The sequence below is a fragment of the Pezoporus flaviventris genome, unplaced genomic scaffold (genome assembly GCF_033815535.1).
Source record: "Pezoporus flaviventris isolate CSIRO_AGI_PZ_B2104156 unplaced genomic scaffold, CSIRO_AGI_Pfla_v1 ptg000063l, whole genome shotgun sequence".
Taxonomy (NCBI): Eukaryota; Metazoa; Chordata; class Aves; order Psittaciformes; family Psittacidae; genus Pezoporus; species Pezoporus flaviventris.
Window position 1 is genome coordinate 5,194,467 of NW_026892611.1, and position 14,932 is coordinate 5,209,398.

At 46.8% G+C, this 14,932-nt stretch overlaps 1 protein-coding gene across 1 annotated transcript in view; it reads right to left on the reverse strand.

Moving 5' to 3' along the window:
• Positions 1–14,532, reverse strand: part of GALNT17 (polypeptide N-acetylgalactosaminyltransferase 17) — a 182,319-nt gene extending 167,787 nt beyond the window's left edge. Inside the window, exon 1 of the mRNA XM_061470344.1 lies at positions 14,060–14,532. Coding sequence (XP_061326328.1) covers positions 14,060–14,297 — 238 coding nt within the window. The 5' untranslated portion in view covers positions 14,298–14,532. The remainder of the gene's footprint in view (positions 1–14,059) is intronic.
• Positions 14,533–14,932: the final 400 nt, after the last annotated feature.

Consider the following 14,932-nt stretch of genomic DNA (forward strand, 5'->3'; position numbering starts at 1 on the left):
TGGAAGTTAAAAGGAGATGAGTTCTGACTCAAAAAAGAAGAATGGATATTTTAAAAGCATCAAGGAACAATAACTGCATAGAACAAAATTATAAGGGGAGCAGGAATGCCCTGAGGTGGCTGTGACCATCTTCTCTCACCTACTCATCAGTTCTTCATTTTTAACTTAGTGCATAGATCCTGCCAAATTCTCAATGGGCTTCACAAACTCAACATATGGCTCCAGTAAAACGCAACTACCCCCAGGGCTGGGCAGTTCTTATGTCGTTCCACTCAGGTATTGGAAGAAATAAAGATTTCAGGTAAAGGCAACCAGACACACAAATACAGAGTATTTGTCCCTGACCAAGGCGAGCAAAGAAAACTTTTTAGTATCTTTACTGACTAAATGAACAAACCTTCGTCCCTACATAAACTTGCTAGAAGGTTCACATCAGACAAGACTGTCTCAGCCAGAAGTCTGCATCAACAACCTGCCCTCCCCTTCTGCATAACACTTGAAATGCACAAGCAGAGTATCTATCAGTTTCTGAGCATGTGAAAGTGCAGACCATCACCATTTCTTGCAGTGCGTGGGCTGCCCCCAACTCAGGTCCTGAACATATAAACTATTCTGCAGATGATGCAAATCAAGTTAAAGTACAAACACAGGTTACAGACCAGACACCAGCACCAAATGCAGAGCCTTTAGCAACCCAGAGAGGGTTGGTCCTCTGAACAAGCTGTAAAACCACCAGGACTGACAATTCGGCTTTTATTGTATAAATTCACACATTTCAGTGTCTGGAGGGACCATGGCCATTCTGATCTGGGCACACATTACACAGACTTCACACCACACTACATAAGGCAACAAGCAGTAAATGGTGTTGCTACTCCAGCCCCATGGACAGCACTGGCTTTCCAGACTCTGATGCTTGCTGTTTTGCAGGGTTGGATCCCCTACTAAGATCGTAGCAGACCTGAATGAGACAGACACCCCACGGGTCTCCTGGATACCAAACGAGGAGTGTGTAAAACAGAAGCCAATGCTCCTCAATTCCCATCTGCTGCTCCAACCCACCTCCTGGGGCATCTCCAGATCTGCTGCACCGTGTGGCAATTCTCCACATGGATGTTCCCAAACATCCTGTACTCTTGAATATGATGCTCGAGAGCCCCACTCTCCTTCTCCTTTAAGTGAAGCAAGGAAGCAGGTTTCCTACAAATGTTCAACAGTGATTAACATCCCCTCAAAGCCCTCTCTGAATCTTGTCATTTACCAAATGCCTCAGCGCTGAACACGGTTCTATCCCCATGGCCACGCCAACACAATTCTCTTTAATACAAAGGGGATCCTTGTAGGACAAATGATGTTTCTTCAGCTCTGAGTTCTTCAGTGCTGTCAGGTGAGTGTCAGGAGAGGGCTCAGACACGGGAGCACTGACACAGAGATTTGGAAATTGAATTAAATAGATCACAAGCCTGTTTTTGACTCCGCGTGCTCCCCCCCTCCCTTTAAGTAGGTCACTCTGCCTGCTATGGAAATCAGCTCGGCTTCAAAGCAGGTTTGCTCCTCTCCTGCCTTATCTCCTACATACTAGAAATGTGCAAAGCATTGTAAGAGCAAAGGCTAATTTCAGACTAATTTGATTTATTCCTGCCATGGGTATAAATATGAAACTGTATTTACTTGTCAAAAATAGCCACGAAACATGAAAAAGGAATGCAAGCTTGCAAGGTATCTGCCATACAGTTAGGTCTGAATATGGTACGTAGCTACAAGTCCAATCCCCAACAGATAATAAAATGCAAATGGAATACAAAAGGACTTTGTGACCTAGCAAGGGGGGGAAGAAGAGAAAATCTCTTGAATTAGTATCAATGATACCAATTTCAGCCTGAAATATAGGCTCTACCTTTTTATTTCTTTACCCTAACATAGAGCTTTCCAATTCACACTGGCGCTTAATAAAGGGCGCAAAACAAGCACAATCCAAACCCTGCTGAAATCCCTGGGAAGAATGCAGCTTCCACCCATAATGACAGAAGCGAGCTCCTTGGGCTCATTCCCAACCCACCCCCGTGAAGGGACACAGGTAGGATCCACTCAGCAGCAGGATTTACAATCCAGACACTCCAGCTACTGGGTTTTAAACACTGCCATCAGTTTGAGCCATCCCCATGACAGACTCACAGAAAATGCAACTAAAGGTATGAAGAGGAATTCCAGTGCTAACAGAAGGCAAGCACTGAGAAGGTTTTACCTAATATCAGCCAAAAAATGAGTCAAAGAAAATGAACCACAAGAATTCTATTAGTGCTTGAATGCTCCATCAGCAATTTTGTTTTAAAAAGAGAAAAGGGAAAAAAAAAAATCATTTTAGAATTCAAGTATAAAGAAATTTCCTAAGCCTGGAAAAGCATTTGCCTTATGCACCTCTGAAGATAATCACCTGGTGCAAGAGCCTGACACAGCACGATCAGCAAAGTTCTCCTAACTCACAGTTGTGCCACTTCAGCCTGTTCTTTTGCTCCACTGATCCAGTCAGAAGACTCCTGGATCAGCTTTTTGCCTTTTTCCAACCCTAAGTGTTTAAGTTTCAGTTCTCTAAGATTTTAAGCCGAAGTTCAGTGTGGAGTTGTTAGAAATGCAAAGGAAGAAGCAGGCAAAAAGAAAAAATATCCTCTTTTTTTAACTTGTTAAGGAAAGAGAGAGGCTGTAGGTGTGAAGCTGCCTCTTACAGCAGCAGCACTTTGCCTTCCAGCCAGCAGGAAGGCAGCCTGTGGCTAAGGAGCAAGAAAGCAGCTCAGGCAATGTAGAAGCATATGAGGTCTGTGCCAGAGGAGCTGCTTCTGGTTGATGATGCTCAGCATGGGAAGGACCTGCAGCACATGGTACCCCGGGCACCAGAGCTGCTTCTTCCAAGTCAGAAGGAATTATTTCACAGGATGTGAAGAGAAAGGACTGTATTCAAAGCTTCGCTTACATTTAAGCTTCCTTAATAACTTAAGGATCCGGTTCCAGACTTCAGTGCTATCCAGTGCACCCCAGCCTAAAGCATTGCCCATGTGCTGGGAGATGCTCACAACCCGTGTTTACTGCTAGGACATACCTGCCAAAACCTGAGGTTTAAAACCAACATAACTGCAATCGGCCTGGAGGCTTCTCAAATTGGAAAGAGCAATATTAATATTAATATGTAGCATTTTATAGTAGGAAACAAACACAGAAAGTTGACAGCATTGTGCCTTAAGCCCTAGAATCAACTGGGACTTTTGGCAGCACATGCTGGAGAAGACAGCAGCAGCTGTCAAGTCACAGCTGGAGTTGCCTCTGGTGGTGATTGAGAAATGGGATTCAGAAAAAAAAGAGAAGAAAAAAAAAACCCAACAGGTAGAATTCAAGGTAAAATGAAGTGTGGGGAGGACAGACAACTGAGTTAACAGCCTCTCCTTGGTTGCAGAGCACCCGGGTTGTGTATTTTAATTTAAGTACAGCCCCCGCTTCCTAACCTGCACTTTACAGGTTCTTCTTTTTTATCACCACTTCTCTTGCACTCTCAGCTCTGCTTTGCAGTGAGGGCCATCAGACTGTAAGACTGGGATGGGTTGATTCTGGCTAGAGGCCTGGTGCCCCCCAGAGCTGCTCAGTCACTCCCCTCTTCAGCAGGAAGGAGAGAGAAAATGGAACACAAGGCTCGTGGGTCAAGACAAGGACAGGCAGAGACCTTCTCCACAAACTGCTTGCAAAGTCACTGCCCAGATTGTCCCCTTCCAACAGCCACATTTCCTCTACTGTAAATGTGTTGGAAGACCCTAAGGACAAACAGACAGGAACTCCCAAAAATGTGCCCCACACCAGCCCCCCCCACCCATCTGCCCTCTCCGACTTGGCACGAACTTACACCCCAAAACAACACTCACTGAAAAGATGAGTGTGCTCTCCAGCACTGCTGCTCCTCTGCCAAATCCAACTATTTCTGCTTCCACTGGGGACCCGTACATCAAAACCTTCTAATGAAGAACAGTACGAGGCGAGCATTAATGCCAACCTGCAGAAATCACCCGCACTACTCAATTCTCAGACATAATGAAAACAGTCACCAGCAGTTAGCCTGAAACTAGGACATCTGCAGCATTTAAAATACCTACTACAAATGAGAACTACTTAGGCACATCATAAGTAGTAAATGGCAAATATTAGGAGTTATGGGAAAAGAGATCATTAAAGCAGGTTTTAATAGCCCAGCCTTTCATACATTCATGTGGGAAAATCCAGTCAGCACACACTTTGAGGATTAAGCCTACATTAAGAAACAAACTGCTTCATTTCTGGAGTTGTAAAAACAAAGGTTAAATATCTGCTTCAGCACAAACCTGTAATTTTTCCACAGTGACAGTATTGTTTTGCTTTACACAGCTAATAATACCTGCCCTGGTTTATACCCACACATCTCCTCAATGCTCTACAAGGCTAACACTTTAATCACTACAACAGCAGAAACACCCAAGAACCCACATTCGGCACTAAGGTTTCTAGAAGGAACCAATCTCCTCACTTATACTTCATTTCTATGCAATATTAAGTTGAAAATAACACTTTTTTTTTTCTGAAGAAAGCCATTTTTCCACTACTTGTAACAAAGCCACTCAGCCACCGTACTACATTCAAGCATCCCTGGAGCAAACCAGAGATGCTGCACAGGGTCACTGCTCCCTGCCCATGTGCCTGCCTGCATTCCTTGCCCCATGCTCCCCCCCCCCCCAGTTCCCATGTTGCCCACCCACATCAGTCTCCTCATCTCCCCCTTCCATGCTCCTGTAGTTTCTCAGCCCCGGTGTTCTGGAGCAGACAGTTCAGTCCCCCCCATCCTCCTCCCTTTATACCAGCTTTTGTCCCCTCCATGGAACATGTTTTCCTCATACATCATTTCCAAAAACATCTGGACCCGTTTGCTGGGATTAAAGATAAATGTGATCTTGACAATATTTGATCACCTCAGCCCAACTGGAAAAGTTATAAACAAATTCAAGCAATTCTTATTATGGAAAGAGCTGGGCAGCCTCAGAATAAGATGCTACCAGAGCATCCACACCTGGGTCTGCAGCTTTGGAGTAAATTATTTTTGTTGGCTACCCAACTCCAGTAATCACAATTCACAACTGGAGCCGGGTATTTCTGGATATACAGTTCCAGCAATGATAATCAGAGCTGGACATTCAAGGGAGTTCCAGGATTTTCCAAACAGCTGCACAAAGAGCATAAATTATGCTGGTTCCGCAAACTGAAGTACGATGTCAAAGTTTTGTTCCCTTCCTTTCGTTGCCTCTTTCCTCACTGCAGCCTGGTTCTAATTTGCAAAGTCTGATGCTGTTCCATAGGATCCAACAGGGAGCAGCAGCAGGGAGGAAAATTTGTGGTAGGAACAGGGCATCAATTAGTGTTTGGAAGTTGAGCAACTTCCTCAGAGAAGACTGACGAAAGTGTCAAACCCCATTTTACTGCCTAACCCCTTTCATGTCTGTGCAGAAGAGCTATTAAACTCCCCCAGAAGTCACTTATTGATTCAGTGCTTGATCCAAAGACAACTGAAGTCAATACGACCTGACCCCAGTAACACCTTCCATGTAAGACACTGTAAAAGCTGTTACCTACCTTTAGATGCTCCTGACAGGGGCAGATTCCTAAATGAGAACTGTCTGCATACCCATACACCATCTGCATGATCCAGGTGTGACACTGTCCCTTCACACCACAGCACTAATCAAATAGCACCATGCTTGCACCATGCACCCTAACACTTCACACAGGAGAAAGCAGCTCACCCATCCCTGCCCCATTAGTTTTATTATTCATTTATTTCTCCAAACAGTGCAGTTTGTTTCTGACCTCCACCTGCAGAACTTAAAAACCAGCTCTGGCCCTTTGGGCACTGCACAGGGTCAATCAAATCCAAACAGCACCTGCCTCACCACCAGCATCTGCTCCACAACCACCATCTGCTCCACCACCAGCATCTGCTCCTCCAGACTCAGACGTCTGGTTCTCATCACCTTCCCACAAGCAAGGTCCTGCTGAGTGTCTCCTTATGAATTAGTGCATGGTGGATATTTTCCTAATTGTGGACCAAATATTGAAGCTGTCCCTCATGACTTACAGGAGCAAGGAACGCTTCTGGAGGCAGAAATCCTGAGAGCATATGCAGATAGAGGATGCTGCCTTCCCCCTCTCCACCCCTCAAAGCCCACAGAGACCCTCCAGCTTCATGACTTGGCTCAGCATGCTACTCCTGGGTGAAACCTCACCCCTGCATTCTGCTCTCACCATTTCTGCAGTCCCCCTTCCCTCCACCTTCACTTGGACATCTTCCTGCTCTATTATTTTCTTATGCATCTCCCCTAGTTGATATATAATTAATATATATTTAAACCAACATGAGTTTAAATACAAAAGCCACAGGGAATTAACATGACATTAGGTCTAATTCTACCCCCATCTTCTGCTTCGTGCTCTTGCATGATTTATGTTGCTAAACGATAAGCACTTTGGGAATGGTCTATTTCTCCCTGGTTTATAGCACAAAATATATGCGCCATGTACCAGGCTGGGCAGGGTCATAATATGAGTAGTAATCACTTAATTAGGGCCACATTCCAGTCATTCGTTATGGTAAGGAGTAAGAAGACAGTCAAGCATCTCTCTCACTTTTTCTGTTGCTCTTCGATGCCAGTTGCAAGTATCTTCAAAACAATGTAGGGCCTTGTAGGGACAGGACAAGGGGGAATGGCTTTAACCTGCCAGAGGGGAGACTGAGATGAGCTCTTAGGCAGAAGCTCTTCCCTGTGAGGGTGCTGAGGCGCTGGCACAGGGTGCCCAGAGAAGCTGTGGCTGCCCCATCCCTGGCAGTGTTCAAGGCCAGGTTGGACACAGGGGCTTGGAGCAAGCTGCTCTAGTGGAAGGTGTCCCTGCCTGTGGCAGGGGGTTGGAACTGAATGAGTTTTAAGGTCCCTTCCAACACAAACCATTCTGAAATTCTATGGACAGACAAAGTGTGATGGTTTTCCTCCAATTCACTCCTGATTTTAAGGAACTGTCTTTTTCAGATAACTCTGCATCTCCCCACCAACATGAGCATCAAAGACAGCATCAGAAGCAGCGTGTGTAACTGCTCAGTGGCAGCAGAGGGAGGCTCAGCACAGCCCTCTCCTTGCACATAAGGTTTTACATAGGGCTCTCATTGCATCATTACCACATCATTTTTAGATAACCACCAGTGAATGTCAGAATGTGGGTCGATAGCTGTTAGATTTACAGGCAGAACTAGCTATGCTTAGAGCAGTAAGACGTAAAGTATTCAATAAGTTCTTGAAGAAATCTGACCACAGGGATTGGGGGTTAGAAAACACAGTTGCTGGTACTCCCAAAACTGCTTAGGAAAAACAGCATTGTACCATTAGGATACATTACTGAAGTTGAATCACTGCTGTTGACTCATAGCAGGGTCAATATCATGCGTATTCAGCTTGAACAGCTCTTTGCAGACTTCAATAAGGACAGTTTACCAATAAAAAATCTCCCTTTTGACTCTAACATTTGAAGGTGCAGAATGCCCAGAGATTCAGGTGTATCTATAGGAGCTGGGAACTGGCAGCCTGCCACAACATCTGGACCAGATTGTTCAGTTTTAGATAAAGATTAGTGGCATAAATCACAAAATTACCTGAGAAGGCTCATTCCAGTTTTCTTTAGTGCTCTACCTCATTAACAGGCAGATTTGCTCAAAGGCAGCATTCGGCTTTTTCATACGAGGAATGCCATGTGCTTTCTGCCAGAAGTCATGAAGATGGCAGCCAAGAGTAGACCAGAAGGACTCTACCAAATCCCACATTGACAGTATATGGCTAAAGCCAACTTTGCCTACCTGTCCTCACCAACAGAAGTGAAAGATTTACCAGACACAAGCAGGGGACTCTGTTGTCTCAGCTGCCATCCAAGAGGCCTCAGGGTGCCCAAGATGTTCAGTGAGCTCAGCTGATGTCGCACTCTGGACATGCCCTCCTGCAGCAGCAGCTGGAAGCCAGGCAGGATGCCTTTGGGCACTGAAATGTCACTCAATAGATACCCTTTGTTCTGCCAAATACATCCAATTCCAAATGCGTCTTACCGCAGACACAACAGCACAGCACTGATCCAGACTGAGGCTTGGAAATAATATTGTAATTCACATAATTACAGCACCTTTTTATTTTAACTGTACCCTTACAAAAAAATTCCTAAAAGCCACCTGATTCATTTGGCAGCATAAATCTAACATACCTTTGTCAGCTTTACCACCGAGGTAAGGTTTTGTTGCTCCATTTAGTCAGACTTGAATTAATATGCAAGAACAAAATACCAATGTTGTCACTATTTCCTGGTCATTGCTGTTGCATCTCATGAATCTCGTGTTGTATCTGCATGATAAATGTGTTAGTGGCTTATTACTCATGCATTGCCACTGACAGTGAATATTCTGATGGCAATGCCAAACATCTATCAAAACCAAAAATTACCAGTTTCCAGTCAGCTGGGTTGTAAACTAAATGTCAGTTAAAGTCTAAGCTTCCAGATGCTTCCTAAATGTCTGTCTGAAAGCTCGCCTGTTACTTTATTATTTCTGTAAAAAGTGTTTCTCTTATCCATTCTTTAGATGGCATCAGACCCAAATGACAGTAATTTACTGAGAGCAGCTCTCAGGTGCCCTGTGGCTATGCACAAGTGAGTGTGTTTAGGCTGAGAACTTGTACTAAATCTTGCTTATTTGTGTTACTCCTAATGGGGAGCATGACAATCAAATCTGTTTGGCATAGAATAAATATTAAAGCAGCAATTTTTACCAGAGTAACACAGTTAGTTTCTACTTTAGAAATATCACGGTAGTGGAGTAAACATGGAAACAGCACCTGGGATCCTGCGTGATAACCATCCACTGATACAGCAGTCACATCCCCACAGTGTGTCACTTCATCTCCACAGCACAATCTCTTCTATCAAAGGATTTCACCCAGCGAGGCTGTGCTCATATAAAAAGCTGTTTTATTTCATTAAAGTTTGGGCCCTTCTGTCTACAAACAGTGTTTCCCTACTCTCAGCTATTTCCATTTAGTTGTTTATCTTCATCAGAGAATTTCTTAGCATTTTAGCTAATGTATTACCCACCTGTTAACATCTCAATATTACCAGTCTGTGGGTGTAACACTATTACATACTAAATGGTTGATAGAACCACTTTTAATCTGCCTTATTTACACATATAATTTTTATAGTTAGTTAGCTAAGTTCATAATGTGCTTTGGGGATGATAAGTGCTACAGAAGATAAGCATTATTTTATCCTTATGGGAAGTAAATCCACATGTCTCCAAAGTGTTTTCAGTTAATTAAATGCCACTTTACAAGGGGGATAGAGCATGGAAGAGGCTGTGTTCCAGTAGCAGCCTCAGTGTCCACATGCAGTCTTCTCAGAGTTAAATTTTCTAATTGGATAAGCAGGTGAGAGCACACTCTGCAAGCAGGAGGCTGCTGGCATTGCATTTGTTCATACCTCAGCATGTGCAGATCATTCCAGCACAGGCTTCTTCAACCATCAAGGAATTTAAAGCTCCCACTCAACTTCTCACATGTGGTAAAGGAGCAGTTTCTCTCTGCACTTCTCCACTACAAGGAGACAAACCCTCGCTGTTCACCCATTTTCTGGCCAGCTTCACTTCAGCAGTTCTACTGCCCTGGCCTCTCATTTACAGTAATGTGCAAATGTTTTTTATTTTCCCTGATCTTATACACAATGTGTTGTGACTCTTCAAGCCCCTGTGTCCAACCTGGCCTTGAACACTGCCAGGGATGGGGCAGCCACAGCTTCTCTGGGCACCCTGTGCCAGCGCCTCAGCACCCTCACAGGGAAGAGCTTCTGCCTAAGAGCTCATCTCAGTCTCCCCACTGGCAGGTTAAAGCCATTCCCCTTGGCCTGCCCCTGCAGGCCCTTATCCAAAGCCCCTCTCCAGGTTTCTTGTCAGTCTTTTTAGGTACTGGAAGGCTGCTATAAACAGCCAGACAAGGCTGTTGCTTGTAGAAGGGATTAGCATCTTCTCACCATGCAATGGTCACCAGATGCATAGGGGTCTCATGATGAGCCATATCTTTGTATGCTGTTTCATGATGCAAACTGGAGCCTCCTATATGCCACTAAAGTTAAAAAGCTGTCCCACCTTTGCTGACTCAGGATCCTGTACATGCATAATTCCCACAATTCCCCCAATTCCTCATGGTCATCAACTGGATTCCACATTAGCCCCAGTGGAACAGAATTAGGTACACAGAAGTGTGCTTGGCACTCTCCAGGAAACACAGGATTGCCAGGAAAGCTAGATGTTCTCTTCAAGTCTCTATTCACTCCAGCTCCTCACTAGCTAAGCGGTTTTTCACACAAACACAGAAACTCCCCCTTTGTAAACACAGAGCCAAACAGAGAAGTTCATTTGTGTGGATCTCCATACAACTGGAGATAATCTGGACCACAATTTTTGCTTATGTAAATGTCAGCACACAGAAAATTAGGTTTGGACCAAGAAGACAAGCTGTAGCTAATACCTGCAGTAAAGTGTACATGTTCTTTCCTCACCTTCATTAGCTTTCTCTGAATGCCTCCTGAACAAGAAAATTTCATCCATAAAAGTGACTAGACACATTAAAAATGCTCCGAATCCTTGGGTAAGTGCATGCACACACAAACTGCTCCATGTCAAAGGGCTCCCCTGCACTTCATGGCAACCAGGGCAGTCATCCGATTAGAGACCAGCAGAAAGCAACAGAAAAGCAACAAGGAAAACCCACAAGATTTGTGCAATAATGAACTTTTAGAAAGAACCAAGCACATATCCAGTTCCCAATCAGTTTGAGGCCAAGAGACAACTGAGTAGACAAATTCAGACAAACCCAAGTCTTCTCATAGATACTTTATGAATTACAGCTAGGATAACACTCAGCAAGGGCGCTGTCTGCTGCGGTGGCTCCCAGATCCTGTTCAGCATCCCCAAGGCACTGTGCCAACCACCATCTGAAAGAAGCACCCCATGGCTGACACGGCAGAGCTTTGTGCAGTGGCAACCCCAGCTAAGAGTAGCTGAAGGACACCACAAAAGCAAGGTCTATCACCTGGAAAGTGAGGGGTTACTGTATGGGGCAGATGGGACCATGTCTGCGACAGCTCTTCTGCATGAAGAGGAGTTAAGAGAGAGCCTGGTGTTATTTCCAGAATGGTACTGTAGAGAAATGTTCTTCAAAAGGAAGGATTGTGTAAACCCATTCCTTTACCAGCACCAAGGCAGTGTGTTTAAGCTTGTTTTCACAGCCAGCACTAGCAGAAATGAATAAATATATACATAAGAAGAGGGCTGCCACACCAGAGAGCTGTGCTTTCCAACATGCTTTACACTACAGGATTCAAACCCCAAAATCATACCATGGGAAGGTCAGATTGCTCTTTTGATCCCTACAGAATGCAGCTCTTCAAGAGACTGTTTTTTAAAGATGGCTTCAACTCCCACTGAAATCCAGCCAAGTCCTGCAAGGCACAAAATAATCCATAGCTGACTGCACCCAAACTGTGGTCTAGTTTCTCTCTTTGGCCAAATGCTTCCCAGTCTCCCTGAGGTGCAGGGTCTCCCCACAGGCTACTCTATATGATGTTCTGTGGCTTTGGACATGATAAACCATCAGTCAGATTTAAACCAAAGCATAACTTCACACAACAGAGAGAGCTCTCTCAGTGGCTGCGTTCTGCAGGCAGCCTGTCTGAGAGCATATGGTGATTTTGTCAGGCACTTCTCACCCGCATGCAACTTCTCTATTCTAAAGTCAAAAAAAAAACCAAGTGAGCTCCTAGTTGCATACCTCAAGCAGGCACCAGGATTTCAGCACTGGGTATTCTCCAGGTGCCCAGAATGAACATCATTTTGGGCACAGCAATCTCCTGGCTGTCAGCACACTTTACTGGCTCCTCTTAGTGGTGATAAGGATTCACCTGCCCCCCCAACCTGCTCTAGAGCCATGTGTCACTGACGCACAAGCGCAGACATCCCTCCAAGAACAGAGCACACTGTACTCTTCTCAAAATCACATGTACCAACGTGCTTAAACCACGACTACCAAATATATACTTGTCCCAAAGTTACATAAGTGCCATGCCAGAGCTATTTTTCAGCCAGACTCAGCAGTGCTCCTATAAATCAGCCCAACATGCAGCAGCCAGATAAGCTGCCACACCTGACATCTGACATGGGTTAGTGGTGGACTTGGCAGTGCTGGCTGGCTGGATTTGATGATCTGAAAGGTCTTTTCCGACCTATCTGATTCTATGATTCAGGTGCTCAGCTTTCTGCCTGCCTAAGAAAATGTTTGGGATACAGCAATGTCTCTGTTACCTTCCTGCCTCCCCTGGCCTTCAGGTGCACGAGTGCTCTTCAGCACTGAGCAGCCTCTGCACCACACCGTGCTCACAGCAGCCCACAGAGGAAGCAGCACATTCAGAGCTGTCCTTGCACTCAGCTCCTGTCACAAGCACCAGCTACTCCAACACAGCCCAGAGCACAGGAGCAGGGAGTCCCATGTTAATCTCCACAGCAGAAGGGTAATAACTTAGTGTCAACTCTCTCTGTATTTGCAGGAATGGTAGATGGCATCGTGACTACTTGTGCAATACTAAGGTCCCAGTACGAGGTCTCTTGCCTCAAACTGCAGCTATTCCCCCTTTTCAAATAAGTGCTAAAATCTTCCTGGAAACTTCTTCCCAGCAATTCCAGTTTCACAGTTTGACTGGAAATAACATCCAGCTTCCTACCCTGTTCCTCACAATTCTTATTTTTCACCTTGTTTGTCACCCAATAGTGCTGCTTCAACATCTTTGGTGCTAAGCACTTTCACAGCCAGGACAGGGTTTTCCTCAAGTCACAATGAAAATTACACTTGCCCACTCAGCTCAGGGCTTCTTGTTTTGTACCGTGCCTCCCCGAAGTACAAACACCAATTGAAACAACTACTATGCACCAGGAAAGATACCTTGTGTTCCGGCACCTGTCTCACGTCCTCAGTGCACACGTAAAATTGCAATAGCACCGACTCCACAGGGAGCCACAGCAGCTTTCAGATCCACACACACCTATCTATGCATTAGCCTCCTACTGAAAACTTGGGAGAGGGAATCACACTGACAAAAACATTAACTGGGCTGCTTCTGATACAGGCAAACTTGAATTGTTAAAGCTACAGAGATGGGAAGCCATCAACAGGGCTCTTGACTGAGATTACATTCCCAGTTGTGATCCCACAGGGAACAATTTCCAAGAAGTTAGCTTCCCCAGCCAGTGTTTTAATTAGAAACCTCACCTAGATACCTCGTATCTTCACGCCTCTCTATCCCGCATGGCATCTTTAAAACTCCCTTTCTGCATCTCCGAACTACTGAACCTGGTGAGATTTTAATGGAAATCCCTTCCCTACGCTATAAACAGAAGATTACTTGAGATTTTAATTAGCAGCTGTCAGTGCTGAGCCACAGGAAACACTGAACAGTTTGCTTAACTTACTAGAGAAAGTGTCGTTTGCTTTCCAACCTTCTGCACTCGAATGATGCAACACAATTGAGCCGTTTAAAAACTCCCTTTCACTAAACCAAACTCCAAGGTAGTAAAATCCATTCCCTCGATCAATATACAGTGTGCAGCTCCAGCCCGTGTTAGCCCGCTGAACATCCTCCTCATCCGATGCAGAAATCATGCCACTGTGATTTCCTGACCATTATTACAAACCTAAAAGGCAGCATTATGTTATTCCCATTTCCTCCCATCCTGTGCAATGTACTCTGAGCTTTAAACACAAACGGAACTTGGAAATCAGATACTAAATCGATTCAGTGCACGGAGCCTCCGTTTGCAGGTTAATACAGGAAAGAGCGCGGTTCTACCAAGCCAGCCCTGTGCCCACTGCCTCCATTCACCCCCGCGCCGTACCCTAATGACAATTAAAAGCAGCAGAACTGTTCCTACCGTTCAGCTGCCTGTAGACGATGTCTTCCAGGAGGGAAAGTCTCTTCAGCACTGCGTCCTGGATGGAGCTGATGCCGTGCGCCGTCAAGTTGGCCACTTCTGCCCTGGGGTGGATGTCATGGAAGGAGTCGCCACTCTTGGCCGTGATGGGTCTGCACTTGGCCAGGAAAAGGACGAAGCCGGCCACCGCGATCAAGTTTAACACCAGCAGGACTTTGACTCTCCGCAAAGAAGCCATCAAACTTCCCGAGGGGCCCCGCCAGCCGCCGCGCTGCCTGCAGGGGCTAAGGGAGCGGGAGCGGGCCGCCAGCCGCCCGCCGCTGCGCGCACATCCCACGGCGCGGAGGGCTGCGCTCCCCGGCCCGGCCCCGCGCTCACCGCGGAGGGCTGCGGGGCGCCGGGAGGAGAAGCGCGGGCTCGCCGAGGCGCGGCGGAGCTACGGCCCCGCACAGGAGACGCCACCGCCGCCGGGGCAGCCCGCCCCGCTCCGCCCGCCGCCGCGCTGCCGCCGGCGCAACTTCATGCCCCGCGCAGGGCGCCCGCGCCTGGGCTCCCGAGCGACCGCGGGGCCCTGCGGCAGCGCCGCCGCGCCTGCCTCCGCCGGTGCGCGGGAGGGCGCGGGGCCGCTGCTGCGCTGCGCGGACGGGGCATGCCCCACCGCCGCGCTGCACCGCGGCCGGGAGGGGAGGGGAGGGAGGAGGGAGCAGGGGGCGGGCGCGGAGTCGCGCGCAGGTCCCGCCCCTCGCGGTGCGCGGAGAGGCGGCGGGGAGAGGTCACGCCGGAGCCCCGTGGGCGCGCAGGGCCGGCAGCGCCGCTCCGCGCATCAACCGCGCCTGCGGAGAGCGGCCCCGCCGCCGCCCGGCTGACGGCAAA